At 39.4% G+C, this 25,121-nt stretch overlaps 2 protein-coding genes across 4 annotated transcripts in view; one reads left to right on the forward strand and one right to left on the reverse strand.

Annotated features, from left to right (window-relative positions):
* Nucleotides 1-684: 684 nt before the first annotated feature.
* Nucleotides 685-4,625, reverse strand: LOC116269148. The gene is made up of 2 exons (XM_031651221.1): nucleotides 3,673-4,625; nucleotides 685-1,684 (listed from the first exon to the last, which is right to left on the reverse strand). The coding sequence occupies exon 1, from the start codon at nucleotides 4,547-4,549 to the stop codon at nucleotides 3,797-3,799; it is 753 nt and encodes a 250-aa protein (XP_031507081.1). The 5' UTR covers nucleotides 4,550-4,625; the 3' UTR covers nucleotides 685-1,684; nucleotides 3,673-3,796.
* The window catches only part of EPC2 (enhancer of polycomb homolog 2), a 143,846-nt gene continuing 123,153 nt past the window's right edge, over nucleotides 4,429-25,121 (forward strand). The window contains exon 1 of one of the 3 annotated variants that reach the window (XM_003907462.4): nucleotides 4,429-4,849. In XM_003907462.4, the coding sequence (XP_003907511.1) occupies nucleotides 4,697-4,849 (153 nt within the window). In that variant the 5' untranslated portion in view covers nucleotides 4,429-4,696. The remainder of the gene's footprint in view (nucleotides 4,850-25,121) is intronic. The other 2 variants (XM_009182201.2, XM_009182202.2) reach the window with 2 other exon arrangements.

Here is a 25,121-nt window from a genome sequence, read left to right on the forward strand (position 1 = left end):
CGAGGCGGACGGATCACGAGGTCAGGAGTTTGAGAGCAGCCTGACCAACATGGCGAAACCCCGTCTCTACTAAAAATACAAAAATTAGCCAGGCGTGGTGGCATGTGCCTGTAATCCCAGCTACTCAGGAGGCTGTGGCAGGAGAATAGCTTGAACCCAGGAGGCGGAGGTTGCAGTGAGCCAAGATTGCACCACTGCACTCCAGCCTGGGTGACAGAGAAAGACTCCATTTCAAAAAAAAAAAAAAAATCCAAAGTTCTAAAATTACATCTACATAGCTTGCTTGCTGTTTGGACACACATAACTGTCCAAGTCAGATTCATTAGCTTCGTCACAAGAGCTTTGCTTATTTCTCTTATCCCCATCCAAAAGCCTGAGTGAGCAGCGTCAATCTATTCCAAATGTGGAGCACTGGGTGTGTTTTACGGTCAGGGGTTGGGCAACAAATGAGGCAGCCTGTCAGTGCAATTCAGATAGGGTGTTGTGGACCCTCTGGAGCTGTGTGTTTTCAAATCTGTTTCTTTTTTTCTTAGTTAACAAAATGCAGAGCTTTCAGGCTGATTATTTTGGAGTCTATTTGGATCCTTTGTGGAACTGGGAAGTAAATTGTCAGCTTATACACAAGGTGGCACCCTGTGATTCCAACCAGGTCTGAGAGGAGTGATGCTGCTAAGAAACTGAGCGACAGTCACAAATTTTTATTTACCATCTCCTATTCCCACTGTGGCAAATGCAGAGATAGAAGTAGATGTTTGGCAGGTCACCTCTCAGTGTAGTCTCTGTCCCTACGTCTCAAAGACGCAGAGCTGCCTCAGAAAAGGGCACTGGAACCACGGAACTGATTCCAGTCGATTGTAATGCATACCCCACATTCAGATTACATATGGAAAACAACGAAGCTTTATTAGTACTAGGCTCATTCCTGGGAACATAACAGGGAGGGGTGGAGATGCAGTTCACATACTAACTCAATTAACTTTCAATTGGTTTTGCTGAAACCAGGAGCCAATTAGAAAGAACGTGACATTTACAAAAACTCTGAAACAGTTGAATAGCAACTTGTTTACTAGTTTTAAGATTCCTTTCAAAAAGTAATTTGTCCATTATTTGGAAGTTGCCTGCCTTGATTATAGTACTGGGAGATGGACACTGGAATGTAATCCTAATTCTAACAGTTACTTGACATTTATTCTAATTTAGACGGTGATTTTATTTTGATATGGCTTTAAAACTGGTTTTAATTCTTGGGTGCTTATATATTATGCTTGCTGGGCTAAATGCATGTCATTTGGAATTGGTGTAGAGCATATCTGAAGTGGACTGATTTTAGAATGACTCTACTCAGCGCATTGTATGTGGAAATTAAAATAGGCTATTATAAGGCTACACACCCATTTGAAGCAGGTCTTGATAAAAATATTTCATAAGAGAACTTTTTATTTTATAAGAAGTTTTTTTGTTTTTAGCACTAACAATTATATGAGTATTCAACAAATCAGTCAGAAATAAACTTTATGAAAAGTAATATTTGCATAGAAATAAAAGTCATTTTCCAAATGTGAACAGAGGCATTCTGGCTTGGGCACTGAATTGGAAGCCAAGAAAACACAGGCTGTGTCTCCGTTGAAACGCATATTGTGTTATTTGCCTCAAACGGTTTTATTCCCAGCTCTATAATCATTGCCTACAGGGCGAGAAGAAAATGGAGATTTGGGGAAGAAATCGTTTACGTGGTCAAAGTAAAAGAACAATAAAGAAACAACTACTACAGCAAAAAATCCCTTCCTGTAAATTCCAGGTTTCAAAAAGCTGTTTTTGAATTACATTAATTGGTTCTAAAATTTCTATGCCCAAAGGTAGGAAGCTGGACAACAGGGTAGGCCACAGTAAGAACAAATATTGGCAGCAATAGCTAGGTCAGGTGACAGGCCAGTAAGATATTTGAACTATAAGCTAGAGTGGCATGGGGTCAGTATCAGTGAATTTCTTCATGGAATATCAGTCAACAAATATACTTTAGATGCCTGCCATATGTGAGGCATGGAACTGGGGATACAGTGATTGACAGACAGATGTTGTTCCTGCCCTCCTTGGTCTACTGCAACTTTAGACTCTGGCTTATGTGCTCTCTTGGCCGTTGGCTGGAAGGTCTTAGTAATCAACTTTGAATTAGCAGCTCTAGAATGCTGACTGGTCAATAAACTGAGGAGCCTGGATAGCAGGGTAGCACCACTGAGAAAACAAGAGTTTTGGAGTCAGGTCAGACCTGAATGTGAGCCCAGTTCTGCAAATTGTTGGAACTGAAATTTGGCAAATTATCTGATGCTCAGTTTTCTTACTGGTAAAATTATATTTTTTTCATAGAGTTATAATAAGAATTAAGTGGAATTCAACTAGTTGAGATAATATATATAACATGTTGCTACAATGGTTGGTATATTACACATAGTCAATATTTCCTTTTCTGAGAGAAACAGTAAAACTAAACACAGGGACTAGAAGAAAGCTATCCTTTCTGAACCTGAGGAGGGCTGGGCATCCAGATGAAAGCTCTGGATGACTCATTTCTTCAACTATTGCTTTTTTCTTCCCTTTCAGGCTTGAACCCAGTGCTGACCCCCTCCCAAGAACTTCTTGTTCTTGCTTCCAGAGGATTGGAACTGTTCCAGAGGTAGCACTTAGAGAGCAGGACATGCCCATAAGCTTGAGGAAGGTACTGCTTACAAGAAATGAGTCACAGCATCTCCATTGTTTCCAACAACAAAGTGGATGAAAAACACTGAAGCCCCACTAAACAATACTCGGAGTTTTGCTGGGACAGACTGGTTAGACTATTTGGACACTACCATGAATACTATATCCACCATTCTGCCTTCAAAGGAGGAGACTGTAGAGAGAAAAGGGAAAGAGGAAGAGGAGGAAAAAGGGGGAGGGGAGGAAGTTAAGGGGAAGAAGGACGTAATAGAGGAAGAGATATAGTTTTAACGTCACATAGAAATAACAGTGGGAATCAATTTTTTCACTGTTGGTCTTTAGGAAATCATCTGCCTTTCTCTGAGTTAGGCAGAGTATTGATCGATTATTAGAAAATGGTAAAATGTGTTAAAAACTCTCTTTGTACGGTTTTGTGAGAAATGTGTAATGCTTAAAGACTAACCAAGAGCCTCTTGGCTAAACCAGGTGGATGTCAACAATAGCTAGTACTTATTTGAGTCACCTTGATTTTCCCTCCTCTTGAGAACTTTCTCTAACCTGTTTAGGCTGTAGTCATGCCTCCTTTCTCTGAACTCTCACAATTATTGCCTAGATCTCGTTTGGTAATTAATCATGTCCTACTTACTGCCTGTGTCATCTCTTGTATTGTTTTCTTAAAATATTTACACTTTTTTTTCGGTTGTCATTTATCTTTCCAGCTGTCATTTTCTTTAACTATTTGCATCTCTTACTGTTACTCATCTTTCCAGCAGTCCTGGCATTCCATTACGGTGAAAGCTCTCTGAGGCAGGAACCTTTTCTCAGACTTCTTCGAGTCTTCCACAGCACCTCACATTTGACACACATCTGCTACTTCGCAAATGTGTGCTGCCTTGGTTAAATTTTTAGATGCTGAACTTTTAGTAAAGCTACTATTTTTGAACTCAGAGAAATACCTACCATCCACGAAATACCTACCATCCACTAAACAGCTGTACCGAAGTTTCGGTGACAGGGAACCTAAGTTCACTTGTTGCATCTGGCAGCCTCAAACCATGAATCCTCACTGCTGCCCTGAGCGTCCTCCTCGCGAAGCCGAGGACTAGCGCGCTGCTGCACCTTGGAGAGCTCTTTCGGACAGGTACGGAGGGGAGGGCGGCGGAGAGGGCTGGCACCAGCAGCGCGGCGCCCCTCGGAGCAGAGTGATGGGAGAGACCTGTCGCACCTCTCCGGGATGAGCGCCTCGGAGGATGCGAATTAGCCTGCGCTCAGGGCGCCTTGGGGGATAAGCGCTGTCCGAGTACAGGCTTGGGTGATGGCTAGTGGGGTCCGGGTCGACATCTTCCCTTCCCGCTCCCGGACTTCTGCACACACGCGCTGCTCGGCGCGGCCGTCTTTGCCCGGCGCCTTCCTGCGGGACACCCAGCGAGAGGGATGACCGGGCGGCGGAGGCAGAGGCGCACGCTCCCGGGCGCGGGCGAACTTGCGCACCTGGCACCTGCCACACAGCGAAAGCACCGGCCGGCGAGCGGAGGGGCGCCGCAGCCGCCCCCTCTCCCTGGAGCGGACCGAGACCAGCACGCTCCCGCGGGCCGGCAGCGCCGCGTAGAGAGTGGGTGGGCAGGCAAGGGAGGGGAAGGGAGAGGAAGGAGGGAGGGAGGGCGAGGGCGAGGCGCGTTCCCGCGGCGGGGGCGCGCTCTCGCGCGGGCTGCCGGGATCGCTCGCCGCCGCTGTGGTAATGTCCGCCATGTTGGCCATGGCGCAGGGAGCGGATCGGGCGGGCGAGCGGCGGATCTAGTGTGTGGAAGCGGCCGCGGGCGGCGGGGGGCTGTTTTCGGGCGGGGTGGGCGCCCATGCTGTGGCCGGGGGCAGTGAGGAGGAGGAGGAGCGGGCCGGCCGCGCTGCACTGAGGAAGGAGGTGGAGGAGGCGGCGGGAGTCCTCCCCCCCTCCCCGCCCGCCCCGCCGCCGCCGCCCGGGCTGTTCCTGTAAGGCGGGGAGACAATGAGTAAACTCTCCTTCCGAGCGCGGGCGCTGGACGCCGCCAAGCCGCTGCCTATCTACCGCGGCAAGGACATGCCTGATCTCAACGACTGCGTCTCCATCAACCGGGCCGTGCCCCAGATGCCCACCGGGATGGAGAAGGAGGAGGAATCGGTAGGGACTCGAGTGTTTATTACCCCCCCTTCCCTCCTCCCCCCTCCCCTTTGTCAGTCGGGCCTCGCCATTCACAGAGCGCTTTACGCTCGCTGGAGGGCGCCGCTGCTGCTCTAACGCACGGGACTCTACGCCGGCGGAGTAGCGTAAACCCTCTCGGCTGGCGTAGCGCCCGCCCGCGGCCGCCATGTTGTTGCGTCCCAGTGTTGTGATTAGCTCGCAGCGCTGCTTACGCTGCCGTAAGGGGGCCTTGCCGTAAGCGGCGGCCGGGAATGGCGCAGGGGATGCGCTGGCCGCACTTGGCGTACGGTCTCTGTTTACCTTCCCACCTCCCTCCCCCAGGCGCGGGGCTAATTAATGGCGGGGTATTATTTGGCTAGGCAAGATGATTATTTTTTCCACTTTTAAATTTTGTATTGGGTTCTCTTTGAAATGACTGTAGAAGGGCGCTTTCAAAACAAACATCTTCCTCCCAGCAGTGTAATCATCCTGGCTTCCCCGCCCGCGACGGTGCAGCGGGATGAGGCGGTACAGCACTGCGGCGGGGGAGGGCGGGGACCACGACTACCGACCGGGTAGTAGCGTCCGAGAGCCGCCCGCCAGCCAGTTCAGCCGACCCGACCCGAGCCGGGCGCGGGGTGGACGGGCTCTGACTGCTTCGCCGAGACGGCCGTGCTCCGTGCGCAGTGTTAGAGAGGAGCCGGGGCTGCCCCGGAGCGAGCTGCCGGCGTAGCGTTGTCCTCGAGAATTGTCATTGCGAGGTGATTCTTAGAAGTTGAGGACCTAGTGCATCTAAATTGGCAGTTGTAATTTTGATAATACAGCACCTTTTGGGAAAACTGCTGCTTTTTCTCCGATGGGTTAAATTTTGCAGACGGTTGAATACCTGGCTTAACAGAGAGTGTTTATGACTCGAGTGGTGTTACTTGCTTGCGAAGTTCATAGTAACTGCACCCTCAAGAATTTCTTCAATGAACCTGCAGTCCCGCCTTATTGTCAACCTCGGGTGTGTGTGGATTGGTTCTCTTGCTTCTGTGGCTGTCAAAAGGAAGCTCGAGGTTTCCGTGATTGGTTTTCTCTTTTGACTATTAATATTGCAGGAAATGCTTTTATGCCTTTGATTGGCTGGTCGAGTTCTGACCTCACTGCGTTACCCTGTTATTACTACTTTGCTCTGATTTAATCACATTTCTCTTTGATTACTTGAAAGTCTTGTATTTTCAGTAGAAAATGAATATGGCCGTAGTATCAGGATGAACTTAACTGTGTGTGTATACAAACGTATATGTAATACATATATATATACATACACATATACATACATATGTGTGTGCATAGATATAAATATATATCATCAAAACAGCATTTATCTCTAAGGTTTAGAGCTGTGAGAACTTTTTTTTGTATGTGAGAACTCTTTTATTTCTTTCAAACTTGACTCAGTTTTCCATGGGAAGGAAAATTAAGATAAAATTATATTATGTACAATAGTTAATTGCATTGAACCCTAATAAGCACAACTTTGGATATTTTTGCTATTTTGTGGGTCTTGATCCAAAAGAAAGATGGTCTTAAAAGTACCAGTATTGTGTGTAATACTTGGATCCTATTATTTTAGAACTTGAGTCAAGAAATCTATTCTAGGCCAGGCGCGGTGGCTCACGCCTGTAATCCCAGCACTTCGGGAGGCCGAGGCCGGCGGATCATGAGGTCAGGAGTTCGAGACGAGCCTGGCCAGTATGGTGAAACTCCGTCTCTACTAAAAATTAGTCGGGCGCGGTGGTGCGCGCCTGTTGTTCCAGCTACTCGGGAGGCTGAGGCAGAAGAATTGCCTGAACTCGGGAGGCAGAAGTTGCAGTGAGCAGAGATCATGCCACTGCACTTCAGGCCTGGGCGACAGAGCGAGACTCCATCTCAAAAATAAGGAAATCTGTTCTAGAGTGAACAGTTAACTCCTGGAAGATATATTACTTTTTGCAATCACCAACATATATGGTCCTTAGTATGCCGCATATGTTTTGGTATTTTATCTTAATTTAGTAAGATTACTTACAGAGTAACTTTTTCATGCTTCATTAAAAATAAAAGTGCTTAACTCGTGTTGCAATTTTTTTGTTTGTTTGTTTTTTGAGATGGAATTTCCCTGTTGTCGCCGAGGCTGGATTGGCGTGATCTCGGCTCACTGCAACCTCTGCCTACTGGGTTCAAGCGACTTTCCTGCCTCAGCCCCGCCGAGTAGCTGAGATTATAGGCGCCCACTGCCTCGCCCAGCTAATTTTTGTATTTTTAGTAGAGTTGGGGTTTCACCATATTGGCCAGGCTGGTCTCAAACTCTTGACCTCAGGTGATCACCCGCCTTGGCCTCCCAAAGTTCTGGGATTATAGGTGTGAGCCACCGCACCTGGCGGCGCCTTGCATATATATTTTTTTGATACTGAATCTAGCTCTGTCGCCAAACTGGAGTGCAGTGACGCGATCTCGACTCACTGCAGCCTTCACCTCCCGGGTTCAAACGATTCTCCTGCCTCAGCCTCTCAAGTAGTTCAGACTACAGGCACGCGCCACCACCCTCAGCTAATTTTTGTATTTTTAGTAGAGACGGGGTTTCATCATGTTGACCAGAATGATCTCGATCTCTTGACCTCGTGATCCACCTGCCTCGGCCTCCCAAAGGGCTGGAATTACAGGTGTGAGCCACCGTGCCCTGCCACACCTTGCAATTTTTTATTAACTCTTTTAGAAAAAATTATTTTCAAAGTAGAGCATGAGTGCTAAACCTGGATACTTTTCAGTAGCCTACTTCAGTTGCCCAATTTTAAGGAAGAAGAAATCCAAATTCTGATAAAACGAGAGTTGAAACCCAGAACCTCTGATTAACTTTGTCCTGTCCTTTCTACCCCTTTAATAAATGCTAAAAGTGGAGGTTCTTAAAATCAATTAAGCAAACCTTAACAGTTAAGATTTATAGTCTGAAGTCTTTTGCTTCCCAGAGTGTCCCAATTGGGGTATCAGTTTTCTTTTTCTTTCTTTTTAAAATATGTATGTCAGAAGACTTGTGTTTTCATGAGTGACAGCAAATTCATTTTTCTGGTCTTATTTACAGGACTTCTGTTATTAAGGAGAATTATGTATTTATAAAAATGGTTCTGCGCTGATAAATACTTCTAAGCAACAGTAAAATGTCATACGTTTCACAAATGTTTTGTGTTTCGCTTGAATTGTATTTTAAGTAACTTTCAATGTCTGGATGTCCTTAACTCCTTATTTTTATATAGGAGTTTGAATTCTTTTGAATCAGTAGGCTTGTAACGAACAAACCAACCTTGGCTTACGGATTCACAGTTGTTGCCGGGTGTCTCTGAACTGTGCTATCCTGCTTGGTTGGCAAAATCTTTTGAATCCTTCGTGGATGGCTTTTTCCCATTCCCTCGCTATCCCCACCCACCCTTAAAATTAAGGCCTGTCTCGTCTGTGTAGCTATTGGACTATCATTAGACTTCGTTTATATAAACAAAGTCATTGACTAGATTTTGAGTTACATTCTGACTGATTACATTCTAACAATGCTTGGATGAGGTGATTAGGTGTTCTTGGGCATTGGTAACATTGTATCGTTGATAATCATGTCATCCTGTGTAGCCTCTTCTTTTGGACACGGAAACATCTTTTACTTATTTTCTTCCCTGTCCTTATTATCATTGTCCTCTGCTGAGAGCTGCCAGTTAGCATCCTCCTTTAACTTGGTCTTTGTAGTTCTCCTCACGACACTTGGTCTAGGTCAAGTACTGTACACTTAGGTTTACTTAGAATTTAGACCAGAAAAATCAGGCAGCCAGCGGTTCTGCCACCTCCCTATGAGTGTTGTATAGTGGTAGTTGATGTTTTTACTAATACCTGCCATTTACTGAATACTTCGTATATTCCAGATACTGTGTTAAGGGCTTTACGTATATTGTTTCATTTAATCCTTTTTTAAAATAAACTTTCTTTGAGGTATAATTTACGTACAAAAAACGTACCTGTTTACATTGTGGAGTTTGATGAATTTTGACAAATGCATACATGCGCGAAAACAAGATATAGAACATTTCCAACATTGGAAAAGTTCCCTTGTGCTCCTTTGCAACTAGTCTCTCTCCACTCATAGTTCCAAGCAACTGTTTATTTGTTTTCTTTTACTGTAGATTAGTTTGCCTTTTCTAGAATTTCATATAAATGGAATCATACATTTTTTTGTGTCTAGCTTACTTTGTTCAGCATGATACATTTAAGATTCATCCTTGTTGTATGAGTCTGTTCCTTTATATTGCTGAGTAGTAGTCCAGTGTATTTGATATGCTATCTTTATGCATTTCTCTGATTTTTGAGTTGTTTCCAGTTTTTGATTATCATTTAATTCTGGTAACAGCCCTATGAGTTATTACTGTTTCTGTTTTATAGAGGAAAAACTGAAAGATCTTGCTGCTAGTGTAGGGCTGAAATTCAGACCCTTGATATTGGTGTCACAAAAGCATATATCATAGTCACCATGCTTGCATATTCAGGGTTCTTACAGAACCCAGAGTTACCATCTGAACTGTGATTAAGTTTATTATAGTTTTTGTAAATAATATTTTACTTTTTATAATTTTGGAAGGCTTAAAAGTGGCCAATTTGGTTAGACTGTTAAATTGTTAGGAAATGTAGTTTTTTCATTACTTAATTTGGTCTGACTTTTGCTCTTGGCTTTTCAGATTTTCTTTCTTTTTTTCTTAGCAGTTTGTTAACTTTGCTTTCCCCTGTATTGGCACCATTATATTTATTCCCGTGTTTATGTTATCTTAAGCATATAAGAAATTTGTGGGAAACTGTCCCATTTTATTGTTTAGATTTTTTTCCTGCTAGCATATAATGTCTCTAAGGGCAAAGATCTTTGCTTATTTTGTTCATTAATATATTCCAAGTGCCTGGAACTGTGCCTGGCACATAATGCATGCTTGAAAAATGTTTGTTGAGTGTTGAATGGGCTTCTATTTCTTTTTTTGTTCGAAGAGCTATATTTGTGTCTTTCCTCCCCCTCCCCCAATATCTATCTATATATAAAATTTATTAGCAGAATTTGATAAATTCTTCAGGAATTCTTTTTGGTTGCTTACTTTGGTACTATGTATACCTAAATATTACATCCTTGTTTCCTCTTGAGTCAGAGGCCTCTTTAAATATAGAATCTTTTCACACGCACATATGGTTGCAGTATAAATCTTTATCTTGTTTTAAGTAACTCTTATAGGTGTGTGTAGATTTGTGTGAGATACTTTTTCATACCAGAATGTACCAGTCTACATGAATCATGTGGTTCACCTTATTTTTAAAGAAGATCCATGACTAATTTGAATTGCCATATCTCCTCTCATATGTTGTCTAATTTTTGCCATTATGTTCATATTTTAAGTGATATTTTGAATTCGTAGGGTAGGAATATTATCAGTTTTGATACCTTTTCAGAATTACTATTGGCAGTAATATATTTCAGGTTTCATAATGGAGAGGGTATAAAATGCAGTTTTGTAAATTGATACTGTAAAAACATGAAGCATTTCTTCTTTTAACAAAAGCAAATGACATGCCAGTTATTATCTAAATGCCAGTTGTTATCTAAATAAGATATTGGGAAACTAAAGTGTTCTGTATAGCAAAAGTATGTGTAAGGCTGTTTACTGAAATGTTGTTAGGAATAAAAGAAGATGCAGACTTTGATTTCATGGAACTTAAATGAGCCATTAAGTCCAAAAACATGTATCTGGAAAGTTAGCAAAAACTACGGGGTTAAGACAACCTGACAGACATCAGAAGAGCATTAGAGAAAGTTAAATGTTAGTGTAGTTGAGAGGCATGAGGTGATTCATTGCGTGTTATAGGGAAGGCTTCTTGGAGAGAGTCGTAACAATTTGGGCTTTCAGGTTTGGTTGTATGGTGTATGTTGAAGCAAATATTTGAGCATAGGAATATCTAAAGCAAGTTCTGAGGATGCTGAGTAGACCAATGGAAGGTTCTTCCATGGTAGATGTTTTCTGTCAATCATTGCCTATTCTTCTTCCTGTTTAGAAACTTCAGGAGGATAGCACTCTGATGTTGCTGACCATATCATTCTCCTGTTTTTGTTTGGACATGCAGACATCTTTTACTTCTGTCTTCCCATTCCTTTTATCCTTGTTATATCTTCAGCACTAGAAACTGTTTAAAACATAGAAGCACTCAGTAAATATTTGGTGAATGAAGGCGTAAAAATAGGGGTGGAGATTAGGTTGGAAAAAAGGTAGAATTATACTAAATTATAGATAGTTTTGAATGTTAGGCCTAGAAGTTTCTAGGGTGGTATAGATGAAAGACCACTGAAGTGTGATTCTGGAGTTTTTGTTTCTAGTTCTGGCTGTCATGGATTAACCCATTTATGCCTAAATGGGTTAAATGGCCATGTAATTTGGGAAGTTGCTTAGCTTTTCTGAGCCTCAGGTTGTTCATCACAGCTAACATTTGAGTGTGTGTTTTTGAGTGTGTTGAGCATGTGCCAGGCACTTTGTTAAACTCAGTAGATGGTTTAGAGCTGATTATAACAGTAGGACATATAGGTGTTACTACTTCTTTTTCAGGGGAAGAAACTGAAACTTTAGAAATTAAGTAACTCTCTTAAGATCATCCATCTAAAAAAGAACATGCTAGAGACAGAATTTGAGCTCAGGCTGATTGACTCTGGGGCTCTTGCTTTACCGTTGTACTGCTTCATCTGTAAAATGGGTTGAGAACTAGAAAATATCTAAGGTCCATTATAGCTTTACTGTTCTATCATTTATTATCCCATTAAAAGTTCAAAATTCCAGATTCTTGAGATAGAGAGCATTATTGGTCTGGCTTGCATCAGGTATCTACCTCTGAATCTGCCATTCAAAGAGCAGGGGAAGTTAGGATACCTGTGTTGAGAAGCATTACCCTCCCAGCCGGGGAGCTGCCCTGAGAGATCTGCTACTGATGGTAATATGGCATGATCAAAAGTTAGGAAGTTAAAGTGTTAAATTATTTTAATCCATGGTTTGTCCCAAGGTGAGTTTGTATACTTAGTGTGTTTTTGCAAACCCTAAATTTGTAAGATATTTTAATGAGCTTAGAATAATTTGTATGTATTATGTTTTAAATGAAATTTGAATCAAAGACTGTAAAAGAAGTCTCTGGTGTCCTTTTAAAGAAAGCAAACTCTTCACACTTAATACTTTTCAAAGTCGTAAGGGATGAGTTTTGTGTGACCTCGTAGAAATTATTTAACCTTCCTGGCCCTTAGTTTTCTCATTTGTGAAATAGAATTGGACTGAGTGACCTTTAAAGTACCTTTGACTCTAAAAGTTACTTGAACCTCTGAAACCACATGTCTATCTACTGGCATATTGTCCAGGATTATAATTAGATGAAAAGAACTAACAAATGTGACATTAAATATTGGGAGGAAATTAATGCTTAAGGTTTAACTCTACTGCTGAGATGCTGTCAGTTTGGCTTGTTCTTTTATGAGGATCAATTACATTCATTTGCTATATACTATTAATTTTTCCTAGAGCTCAGTAGAGCAGTCCATTCTGTGTGTAAGTTTTGGTTATGATTTCCTTGCTTTCATGAAATTTTCTTCACCATCTTTACTAGGCTTACTTATTGCTGTAAGTATTCTGAAGTTCAGTAGTACTTTTAGTCCTTACCACTTGAGTTTATTTTAATTTTCTAGTATCATTTTTCTCACTTGAGTGTGTGTGTAAGGGTGTGTGTGTGAATTTTATATATGTATGAGAAAGAGCGTGTGCACGAGAGAGAGTAGACACTTATTTCCCCAACAAGACTAAATGTCTTGATGAAGGTATCATGTCTGTTTTATTCAGTACCTAAGACAGGCAGGAGAGCAATTCAGGCACTTCTGTCACTTTCTATCTTAAGTGATAAAAAGTTTGTAATACAGGCACTTAGCATGATGCTGGTCACTTGGATTGAGTTTGTTTGTATTGGTAAACAATGCAGCTCTGCATCTTCATTTAGTTTTAGGTAGAGTTGACGTAGAAAAACAGTAAAGGGTGCATAGAGACAGCATGAGGAGGAGAGGCTGATACGAATAAGCCATGAAGGAGACCAGTGTAGATGGCAGAAGATCCAGCATGATTATTTGATTTTAACTTAAAGCGAATCGTCGATTACTTGCCTTGTCTATACTATTTAAATAGGATAGAACTTTAAATTTACATATTCTATCATGCAGAACTGCTTCTTACAGGGTTAACACTGTGGAGGAAGATGCCAGTCACTTCCAGTTTCTCCTCAGCACTGTTTCATTGTATCTGTCTGCTTTTAGGTTTTTGGTTTTACTGTCAGCTGCTGTTGCTATAAAGTCAGAGGAATGCAGAGTAGAGAGTCAGCCCTATCTGCTACCTCTCTAACTCCTATCTTTGCTTCCCTGCTTGCTTGCTTTTTTTTTCTTTTTTCTTTTCTTTTTTTTAAATGGGCTAAGGACAAAGGACTCTTGGTTGGGGAGTCAACAAGCAGCATTCAGTTTTGCTGCTAATTCGGTGCAGTTGTTGGAACTTTGAAATTGTGATTTAGGTTCCAATTCTGGCCTCTGCCACTTTCCTTATCGGTGAGGTAAATTACTTAACCTCATTTAGTCCCATTTCCTCATCTGTTTAATAAGTATCTGAAAAGTTAGTTTTAAAGGTTACTTTTTTTTTTTTTGAGACGAATCTCGCTCTGTCACCCAGGCTGGAGTGCAGTGGCGCGGTCTTGACTCACTGCAACCTCTGCCTCTCTGGTTCAAGTGATTCTCCCGACTTAGCCTCCGGAGTAGCTGGGACTATAGGCGTGCACTGCCAGGCCCAGGTGATCTTCGTATTTTTAGTAGAGATGGGGTTTCACCATGTTGGCCAGAAAGGTCTCGATCTCTTGACCTCGTCATCTGCCCGCCTCAGCCTCCCAAAGTGCTGGGATTACAGGTGTGAGCTACTATGCCCGGCCAAGTTTTTATAAAAACTTAAGTCTGTGTCTTATAGGCAACACCCATTTTTTTGGTAACAATTTTTCACTTACACAGGTTAACAAATGTGAAAGTTGATGGAAGAGTAGAATGTAGAGTATTCCCATACATTATTCTGTGATAGAGTTTCACATTTTTTTCTGATGCCAATTAAACATTTTTACAGCTTGAGGCCAGGAGTTTGAGACTAGCTTGGGCAACGTAGTATGACTCCATGTCTACAAAAAATAAAAAAATTAGCTGGGTGGAGTGGCATGTACCTGTAGTCTCAGCTACTTAGGAGGCTGAAACTGGAGGATTCCTTGAGCCCAGGAATTCAAGGCTGAGTGAACTGTGATAGTGCCACTGCACTCCAGCCTGGATGACAGAGTGAGATTGAGACCCTGTCTCTTAAAAACAAGCAAACAAAAGAGAACGCTTTCAAACATTACAAGTTAATATGTGTGTTTTCCTCCTCCTTTCTCTGTTTTCTGGCACAGCAGTTAACAACCAAATTGATTTTAAAAACTAAAGACCTTGAAAATTTTTTGCTAAGAGATCTAACTCTTCAGTTAATCTATAGAGTAATAATTGGGCCCTGAATAATTAATAAATTTTGTTTTTGTTCTTCAGAATGATTTTTTGTTTTGGGTAGATAGTTATGGGGAAGATAAGTTTTAGTGATGAAAATCTATGCAGTGGGTGTTGTACACTAGAGAAGTGAATGAAGAGTGACATTCCAGTATACCATTGAATTCTTGGATGAACACTTTTGTTTGGAAACTTTCAAAAGTATGGTATTGATGAGGGTAGCCATGCCATTTATTTGATTCTTGAGATGTTTCTCAACTGGGGCATTATTGGCATTCGATTTGTAGTTGGTTGTATGGGATGGTCAAGGCAAAACAAGAAGTTTATTACTAATTTCTGAAACATTCTAGTTGGAATAACCCGAAAATGCTTCCTCCTTTCCAAGTGAAGGGTATTGGCATCTGATTTGAGAATCAGGGCTTCTTAACCTTTTTTTGGTGACATAGACTCTTTTGGCAGTCTGGTGAAACTCCTTAGAATGATGCCATAAATGCATAAAATAAAATCAGATAAATCAATTATATTGAAATATAGTTATCAAAGTAAACAATTTTTAATATATGTGCTTTATTAACACAGTAAGTACAGAATCTACAGTGTATCTAGTTATTGTAAATTCAAAATAGTGATAAATATAAACAGTATTTTGACATAATTTGACTTGAAAAGATCTAGAATTTCTGTTGGTATTGCTAGTACTACTGTGGTCTGTTGTCTACATTAGGAATTGAAGGAAATGTTAAATTTGTTAGAAGTTTGTGTTTTCTCATCCAAATTCATGGACCCCTTAGTTCTTTCTATGGATGTTTTGGGAACCTATGACCTGAGATTCAGAAATCTTCAGGAGAATTTGCATGGCCCAAATGGCAATCTCATTCCTGTGTCGTCTCAAAAGCATACAGGCTGCAGATTTTATTCCCATTACTATACAGGAGATGGTACTGTAGACAGAATTGCCTTATTTTCACATTTAACACATTTACTACTAGCTTTTTAAAATTGAAAAATAATAGATCCACATGATTTAAATATAAAAATTTAACAGCACAAAAGCATATACATAAAAAGTAAGTGTCTTTCCTTCCTCAGGTTTACAGATACGCTACAGAGGCAGCTGCTCTTAGCTGTGTGTGTGTGTGTGTGTGTGTGTGTGTGTGTGTGTGTGTGCGCGCGCGCGCGCATTCTAGAAAATTTCTAGACAAAGACTTTTTACTTAGTAAAGTAACCAAGTAATTCTCTCGTACTCATTTTGTAAGTGAGTAATATGTGATCTTAAAGTTAGCTTTTTAATCTACAGTTACAAGGTCAGGCAATTTTGATTTTAAATTCCTTCCCTTTAATATCTCTGAGGAATTGAGAATTAGCAGAATGTAGCTTTCTGTTCATTGTAGTTTGGATAGCAAACCTTAACTCGTCATTCCTAAGTGGTTGTTTGGTTGTCAGCAAAGCCTTGCATTGTGCATAGGACTTTTGCTTGTATTCCTATTTTTATACAAAAAAAAATTAAGTTAGATTAATTATTAAGTGACTTGTCAGTGTTTTTACTGTAATATTTATTTATGGCCTCAAGTAGTAACTTGAGTCAGAAGAGCAACAATAAGATACCCTTTTGAAGAAAGCCATCCTATTCAGGTATCATGTTGGCAAGCCTGATATTTCATATGGACTGCACTGTCTCATACTTTCACTGTAGTTGTTTGTGATGTTTATTCATTCAGTAACTTAGCCCCATAAGCAAAGGGACCTTGTCTTTGTTACCTTTGTATACTCGATCATTTGGTATAGATGGCGTATTGGTATTTGCTCACTAAATATTTGATGATGGAATGTACAGCACCTGCTATGTGCTTTAGACACAGAAAGGAGTAAGATGTGGTACCCATTCACAAGCAGCTTATAGCTTAGTAGGAGAGAAAAGAGTTTTACACAGATGAACACATTTTAATGTGTTAATGTGGAAAATGAAAATGATACTGTGGAAATTTATTTCATGAGGGACATGATTTGAGCCAGAGTTTAAATATCAATTCATGTAATAGCTAATTGACTTTAATATACTATTGAATTCATTTTTACAGATTAGTCTTGAAATGATTCCTGTATGCCAGAATGCCATGAGTTTTTTTTTTAGATGCCTATTGTTACACTCATAGAGGGAAGTGTGTGACACCCAGTAGAGTTATTAAGAGGATTGAGACAGTTTTGGGATCTAGTGTAGATTCACCGTTTAAGACAGGCAAAATTATATTATGAACAGTGCCTGTTGAACGAGTTTGGAAGAACAGAAACTGTTACGGAGGATGGTAAAGGAACAGTACGCTTCAAGTAATGCATAGGTTTTACTTAATTTTGGCTTAAAGCGTTGGGTCACTTTCTGTGAAACCAAGTACTTGGAAGAAGATTGTTTATATATTATAGGTGCTTGGTCAGTAGGAGTTTATTTGAAATAGCCTAACCACCTTGCAGAGTTCATCAAGGCTTTCAAAATACCTCCCCCAAAAATTTCCAAAGATTTAGGTCAGTGATTCTGAAGCTTTAACATGCTTCAGAATGACCTAGAGGGCCTGTTAAAACACAGATCACTGGGTCTTATTCCCGTTAGTGTCTGATTAAGTCTAGAATAGGGCCTGGGAATTTGCATTTTTAAGAAGTTCCCAGATGATCCTGGTGCTGCTTGTCCCAACTTTGAAAACCACCAGTTTAAGAGGTAGTATTGTGGTTCTTATCTTGGCCACACACCAGAATATCTGGAATGCTTTTATAAAGTACACTTAAAAGCTTTGTCCTAGATCTGCCAACCAAATCACAAGTTAGGCGTGATTCTGGATTCAGTAGAATTGATTTGTCTAGGTAGAAAAAAGGGATTGGCGTGTGTGCCCATGATCCATGCCTTTCTGCCTTACCATTTTACCACACCTTTCAGGGTTTCTTTCCTTGTGATGTAATTCATTGGCTTTCAATTTTTTTTTGACTATGACTAATTGTGTGTGTGCGTGCGCGTGTGTGTGTAACTGAAATAAAGTGCACTTTGACAGACATATCTGTATTATACATATACTAATACAATTGATTTTTATTATTCGAGATAGTTATGTTCTGTTATGTTGCCATGAGCACAGAATTATTTAATACCTAAGCCGTTGCTCCTAGGGGAAATAACATGGTTAAGTTCTTGCTAGACCCTGGTCACAACAGTTTCATTTGCTGATCAGTTTGTAACTTTGTTTTATGTATGTTTCTGTTTTTAAATTATCTATTTAAAATACATTGTTGATTCATTGACATTGAACTCACAGCCAGCAGCACTGTAACTCATGTCTGAGGGAAGCTTAACACATGTATTTTCTCCATAAGGCGCATCACAGTCCTCTTGTGCTGAGGGACACTGGACTACACTTCAGCACCATACTTGGGGGCACCTTTAGACAGTGAAATTACCCACGAAAGGCATAAAAATGTGAAAAACATGGCACTAAGTAGAACATGAAAAGGATGCTTGTTTACAGTATGAGAGTTGAAACAAGATGTTAGAGTGTCACCTTGTTTGACCTCAGCTGGGAATATATGTCAGGTGGGCAACGCAAATATTTCACTGTTCTGCACGTGTCTGCAAGTGACTGAGAAAGTGTCACAAATAAAATTTAGCAAGTAGGCGAATTTGCAAATAAGGAATTTGCAAGTAATGAAGATTAGTGGGGGGTGTGTGTGTGTGTTTATATATATATGCATTTTTCCCTTTTCAGTTCTATTTTGTTAAAAATAATTTTGGTCATGAGCTACTAGATTGATTTCATGATTCACTAGTGGTTCAGCTCACAGTTTGAAAAACGCTGCTTTACTTAATTCAGCAGCATGGGTTATATATTATTTACTACTTATGCAATGATAAGTGATAAATGATATTAAACTATATATGTGTTATATAGTTTGTTTTGTATGATTATTATAGTTTTATTATTAAAAGATATATCTTTTAATAATATATAAAAGATACTACTTTGTGTAGTAAACATAGAGTTTAGTCTTAATGAGGAACTTGGGTTTTGCAGGGTACAGCCTCAAGTTTGTATTTGTAATAGATCATTATTAGATGGACTGTGGAGGCAGTGCATGGGTGGTGGCGGTGGCAGAAGACTAGAGACAAAACTAGTTATGAGTGTACTGAACTGTGATTTCTGACTGCATTTTCAGCAAATTTACGGCGGAATAAAAACAATTTGGATACTTTGTAAGGATTAAGGAGTTTCATTTAAATCTTCATCTTATGTCAGGGTTTCTTAACTGAGGTCTTTGATACCTAGATAGACTTAATGGGGTCTGTGAACTTTCTGGGTTTGTCTTTGTTTTGTTACCACGGTTTCATATGGATGTTTACCACTTCCCTTCCAGAGAATCATCAGACCTAGAGTAAATGACCCTGATGACTCATTAAGGAGGTTAAGAATCGCATTTTAGGTGATAATGCAGATTGCTTTTTTTAAAAAAAAATAGTTAATCTTCATTACATATGAATCACAAAGGTTTAAATTTTCTGAGAAATCTGAGGAGGTATTTTAAAGTTTTAGACTGAATTTATACTGATGTGAAATGCAGTATTTTACTTATTGATTCTTCGTTGTTTGTGGAAACATACTACTGATGAATATAAATATATTGAATATAAAGAATATTATTACTTTTAAGCACTAAAGTAAATCTAGATATTGTGACTAGGCACACTGGCTCATGCTTTTAATCCCAGCCCTTTGGTAGGCTGAGACAGGAAGATCACTTGAGGCCAGGAGTTTGAGACCAGCACAGGCAACATAGCAGGTCTCTACACACAAAAAAATTTTTTTAAATCTGGATACCATTTGCTTGTATTGCAGTGGAATTGTGTTTAGAAACAGTGGCGTAAATAAAAGTTGCCCTTTATTTACTGTTAGGACATTAACACAGCATGAGAAGGTGCTGATTCTGTAGCGTGATAAAACAGTACAGATGGTCGTTGCAAATGTACTCAACCACCTGAGCATATCTTGAGGTAGTTAATTTCTCTGTAAACTAGAAAAATGAAACCCCAGATTGTTCACATTATATTATTCTGTTTTTGGAAATACTCTTCCGTTATTAGAATATCATGTATGTTCATTTGTAAAAAATTCAGAATATGCAGAAAAAGTGTGAAGAAGAAAACACAAATCCCTTTAACTTCCACCTCTCTTGAGATATCCCTGTGGTTGACCTTTGGGTGAATGTACATCCTTCCATATTTTTTATGTATGTAATATGTAAAATAGGTATATGTGTGTAAGAGAGAAAAAGAGAAAGAGAGGTTTGTTTTTTAAAATCTACTTGAGATTGAAAAATTTGGGGAAAGAATTTCTTTAGCTCATTTTGAGCCATCCCATCAATTATTGGATTAGCTTTATTCACTGTAGCCTGAGACATGGGTGGTATAAGAGAATGGCAGCTTGTATTGGGTCCCTGGTCTAAAGGGAGCTTGAGAGGAAGGAATAGTCGTTTTCCAAAACAAGGGAATTTTAAATATAGATATAGTCATTAAAGAAATTCCTGTGTGCTGAGCATCAATTCTTATTTTTTATTACTGTAACTAACTAGTGGTCTGGTGTATATGTTGACTGTAATCTGTTCGGTTCCATATTGAGGGAAATTGATGTATCAATCAAGAGTTTTTTTATTCAGTCCTTAATAAAAAATGTTTCTGGTTTTTGATTTAAAGTTAAGTAGATTTCCCCCTTCAAGTTAATTACCTCATTTTTTCCATAGAACTTGTGTAGTTCTAGTATACACTGCTTTGTAGATCAGTGTATTCGTTCAAGTGGATATCCAGTTGTCTAAACATCATTTTAAAAAAATATATTTTCTCCCTGGTATGAGATGCCACCTTCATCATATTTGAATTTTTTAAGGTCATTTGGTGTATATTTTAACTTTTAATTTTGTTCTGTTTAAATTTTCCTTCAAAAATTTTTTCGTGTGCAAAAAACCTTTAAATCATTGTTTTATCTTTTTAAAGATAAGATTATGAATTGTTTATTATCTCATCTTTCATCATTTATTTTTATATCTGGTAGAGCTAGTCACTTCCCCTTACTCATTATTCTGCTTTTTCAGAGTTTACTGGCAGTTGTTTCTTATTTTTTCATATGAACTTTATCATTGTTTTGTCTAACTCCCAAAAATAATGTTGGCAATTTTACTGGGATTCACCATACTTTTATCAATTAGCTTATAGAGAATTGACATCTTTATGATGTTGACTTCCTGTTTTGGAATGTGGCTTGTCTCTTCATTTGTCAAAGTCTACTGTGTATCCTGTTAGAGGGTTGGTTTTGTGCATTTTTTGTTGAGCTTATTCCTAGGAATTTCATCTATTGGGTATTGTAAATGGAATCTTCTCTCTCATTATAACTTATAACTTCTTAAAGCTGTTGATTTCTATATGTTAATTTTATATCCTGCAACTTTATTAAATTGTTTGTACTAGTTTTTGAACTGATTCTCTTATGTAATTGAGTTAGATACCATATCACCCCCTAGTAGAGATAGTTCACCTCTGCTTTTCCAAATAGTATACTTCTAATTACATTTCCCTGTTCTGTTCGCAAATACTTCCAATTCTGTGTTAAATAGTAGTGGAGATAATGGGCATTTTTGTTTTGTTTCTGAACTTAATGTGAATGTCTCTAGTGTTTCTTTGTTAAATACGTTGTAGATAATTTTGTTTTGATTTATAGATGTAGAAAGCAATATATTTATAATAGCATATAATACATATGTATGTAATACATAAAAGTATATAACATGTAAAAAATCTTCAGTGTATCTATCATAAATGATTGTTGAATATTCTCAAATGCTTTTTTGGCATCTGTGGAGATTACCATATGATTTTCCCCTTCGGTATATTCATAATTAGTGATGAATATTATAATATTGAACCATACTAGCTTTCCTAGAATGAACCCTATTTGGTAATGAGGTGTTACTCTTTAAAAAAATGTCTTTAGTTTTATTATTTGCTTTCCTGCAAAAGGACTTTATAGAACTTTCACATATTCTTGGCCAAACGTGGCTACCTCAAAGCTTCTAATTTTATTTTTAATTTAGGCAGCCAGCTTTGGCTGAGAATAGTGATTCAGTCTCATTTTTAAATTTCCAGGAGATGGAATATGATTGGCCTAGTTCCGGTCAAACATCTAGCTCAATAAAGTTAACTGTGGCTGCAATTAGGGTGAGATGATTTGCCAGCTTGGCTGATGGCAGCATACTCTTGTGGGAAAGAATGGGAGAGAATGGTAGAGAGTTGATACATGGGACAGACTACTCAAAAGGTGTATCTATTGTGCTTTTGTATTATTACTATTATTTATTTATTTATTTATTGAGACGGAGTCTCTCGCCCAGGCTGGAAAGCAGTGATGCAATCTCGGCTCACTGCAAACTCCACCTCCTGGGTTCACACCATTCTCCTGCCTCAGCCTCCCGAGTAGCTGGGACTACAGGTGCCCGCCACCACGCCTGGCTAATTTTTTTGTATTTTTAGTAGAGACGGGGTTTCACCATGTTAGCCAGGATGGTCTCAATCTCCTGACCTTGTGATCTGCCCGCCTCAGCCTCCCAAAGTGCTGGGATTACAGGCGTGAGCCATCACGCTTGGCCAAGTTTTTTATTATTATTATTTAATGCAAAATTTATGGCTGTAGCTAGCAAAATTCCAGTTTTACCGTACAGATTAAGTTTTTTTTTTTTTTTGGTAAGAATCTATCTTACCACTGAAGCCTGAATCATCACTGGTTTCTTATTCACTCTATAGCAGTGGTCCCCAACCTTTTTGGCACCAGAGACCAATTTTGTGGAAGATAATTTTTCCATGGATGAGGGTGGGAGATGATGGTTTTGGTATGAAACTGTTTCATCTTACATCATCAGGCATTAGATTTTCATAAGGAATGCACAACCTAGATCCCTTGCATGTGCAGTTCACAATAGGGTTCATACTCCTATGAGAATCTAATGCCGCCACTGATCTGACAGGAGATGGAGTTCAGGGGGTAATGCTTGCTTGCCCTCTGCTCACCTCCTGCTGTGTGGTCCATGGTCCAGGAGTTGGAGACCCCTGCTCTATAGTACATGTTTTCAGTGGTTACTTGGAACTAAGAAAGATCCTAAAGGACTGTGAGTCATCTACTACCCAATTCCCCAAAAGAGGAGAGACTCTTACTCTTAGTATAGGCATACTGTTGTGTATTACATGGAATTTTCAAAGAATTAGAGCTTAGTATTTTATGTATAGTGACATTATCTTAGCCAGACTTTTGTGTTTGGAAGATATTGTTAAAAATAATTTTTTAGGCTGGGCACAGTGGCTCATACCTGTAATCCCAGCTGTTTGAGAGGCCGAGGTGGGTGGATTGCTTGAGTCCAGGAGTTTGAGACCGGTCAGGGCAACATGGCTAAACCCTATCTTCACAAAAAATACAAAAATTAGCCAGGCATGGTGCTGTATGCTACTCGGGAGGCTGAGGTGCAAGGATCACTTGAGCCTGAGAGGTCAAGGTTGCAGTGAGTTGTGATCGCACCACTGTACTCCAGCCAGGGCAACAGAGTGAGTCAGTATCTCAAATAAATAAATAAACACAAACATTTATTGACGTATAATTGACATACAGACTGCACACATTTCAAGTGTGCAATTTGTTGTGTTGACATTTGTGTTACACCTGTTTTCACAGTCAAGATAATCAACATATCTCATCTCCCAATCCCTCTACCTCCTGGTCTTCAGGCAAACACTCATCTGCTTTCTGTTACTGTAGATTAGTGGTTTGCATTTTCTAGAATTTTATATAAATGGACTCACAGTATATACTCTTCTTTGGTCTAGCTTCTTTCACTCAGCATAAATTTTTTTTTTTTTTAGATTAATACATATTGCAGCTTGTATAAGTAGTTCAGTCCTTTTTGTTGCTGAATAGTATTTCAATTTATGGCTGTATCACAGTTTGTTTATCTTTAGAGTAATGTCTGGCTTTGATCTGTTTTCCTTTGTTTGGGGTAAATAAATACCTGAAGGTGAAATGCCTTCATTGTATAGTAGTTACATTTAAAAGGTTTAACTTTAAAAAGAAAGGATCAAACTGTTCTCCAGAGTGGTTCTACCATAAAGATACTTTGAGACATTTATGTGGTTTAGAACCTTGCTACTTGAGTTTGGTCTGCAGATATGCATTACCTGAGAGCTTGTTAAAATGCTGAACCTCAGGTCCCATTCTAGGCCTGTGAAATCATTCTGTCTTATTCACAACTTCGGATCTAATTCTTGGTTATTTTCATATATAGGTATCTTGGAATAATCTGTATGGGTTATCTGTCTACCCTTAGTATTCAAGGAATGCAAAATAATTTTAGAAATGACTTTGTAAATCAATAAGTAAATTAACTGAACATCAACTAATGTTTTTAAAAGTCAAATACCAGTAATTTATTCACCTACTGTTTTGAATTATTTTTACTACTGTCATTTCCATTCTCGAGTGAGTATTTAAGCTACATTCATGGTAGTGTCACCTTTCTAAGTTGGTGTTGAAGATCGTGGTCTTACTTATTAACATTAGGAAATTGTTGGTTGAAAACAAGGTTTTCGAAAACCCAACAATTAGATATGGGAACAAAAGAGTAAACATTTGGTGCATTATCGAGTGGTACAAGTTAGCATTATACGACTTATAATTAAGTTTTCCAAAAGTTGATTTATAATTCAGATATTCTAGAATTATGATGTTTAGGATAACAGTTTTCTGCACAAGGTTGTTTTCACTTTTATATTTCGGTTTAAGATATCAGTTACTCAGTGCGTTAAAGCCCTCCACTCACACCTCTTCTTCATACCCCTCACAGGCAGTTAAGATAGAGCAGCTATGAATGATTCAGTTCTTACTCATTTAAAATTTAACACAGCTGTTTTTCAGGAGAAAAAAAATCTTTACCTGTTATTACATTCTAAAAGGAATTTATAGTAAATGGGCACTTACCTGTTTAGGTGATAAATGTCTTTAAATATAGTTTTACAGAAAAAACAAACATCAATAATGCTACTGCTTATTTTATTGATTTTTAGCTAAAGCTGATGTGTTTCTTTGGAAGGCAAAGTTAATGAAACTTACGTAATGTTACCTACAAGCTAGTATTTAGAATATTAGTGAATTGGGTGGATAGCATGTTCTTTAGGCCATGTTTTTCAAATTGTCTGTGGTGAAAGACCAGTTTTTATGGTGTTATTTTTATTTTTATTTTTTTGAAACAGGGTCTTGCTCTGGGTCAGCCCAGGCTTGAGTGCAATGACATGATCATGGCTCACTGCGGTCTTCTTCCCCTGAGCTCAAGCCATCCTCCTGCCTCAGCCTCCTGAGTAGCTGGGATTACAGCCATGCTTCACCATACCTGGCTAATTTTTTGACTTTTTTTGTAGAGACGAGGGTCTTGCTGTGTGGCCCAGGTTGGTTTTGAACTCCAGTTCAAGTTATTCTCCTGCCTTGGCCTCCCAAAGTGCTGGGATTACAGGCATGGGCCACCGCACCAGGCCAGAGGACGAATTTTAAAAAAACATTTAATTTATTGCATACCAATACTTTTGTCAGGTACAGTAAAAATACAGAAAAA

Source organism: Papio anubis, chromosome 10 (genome assembly GCF_008728515.1).
Source record: "Papio anubis isolate 15944 chromosome 10, Panubis1.0, whole genome shotgun sequence".
Classification (NCBI taxonomy): domain Eukaryota; kingdom Metazoa; phylum Chordata; class Mammalia; order Primates; family Cercopithecidae; genus Papio; species Papio anubis.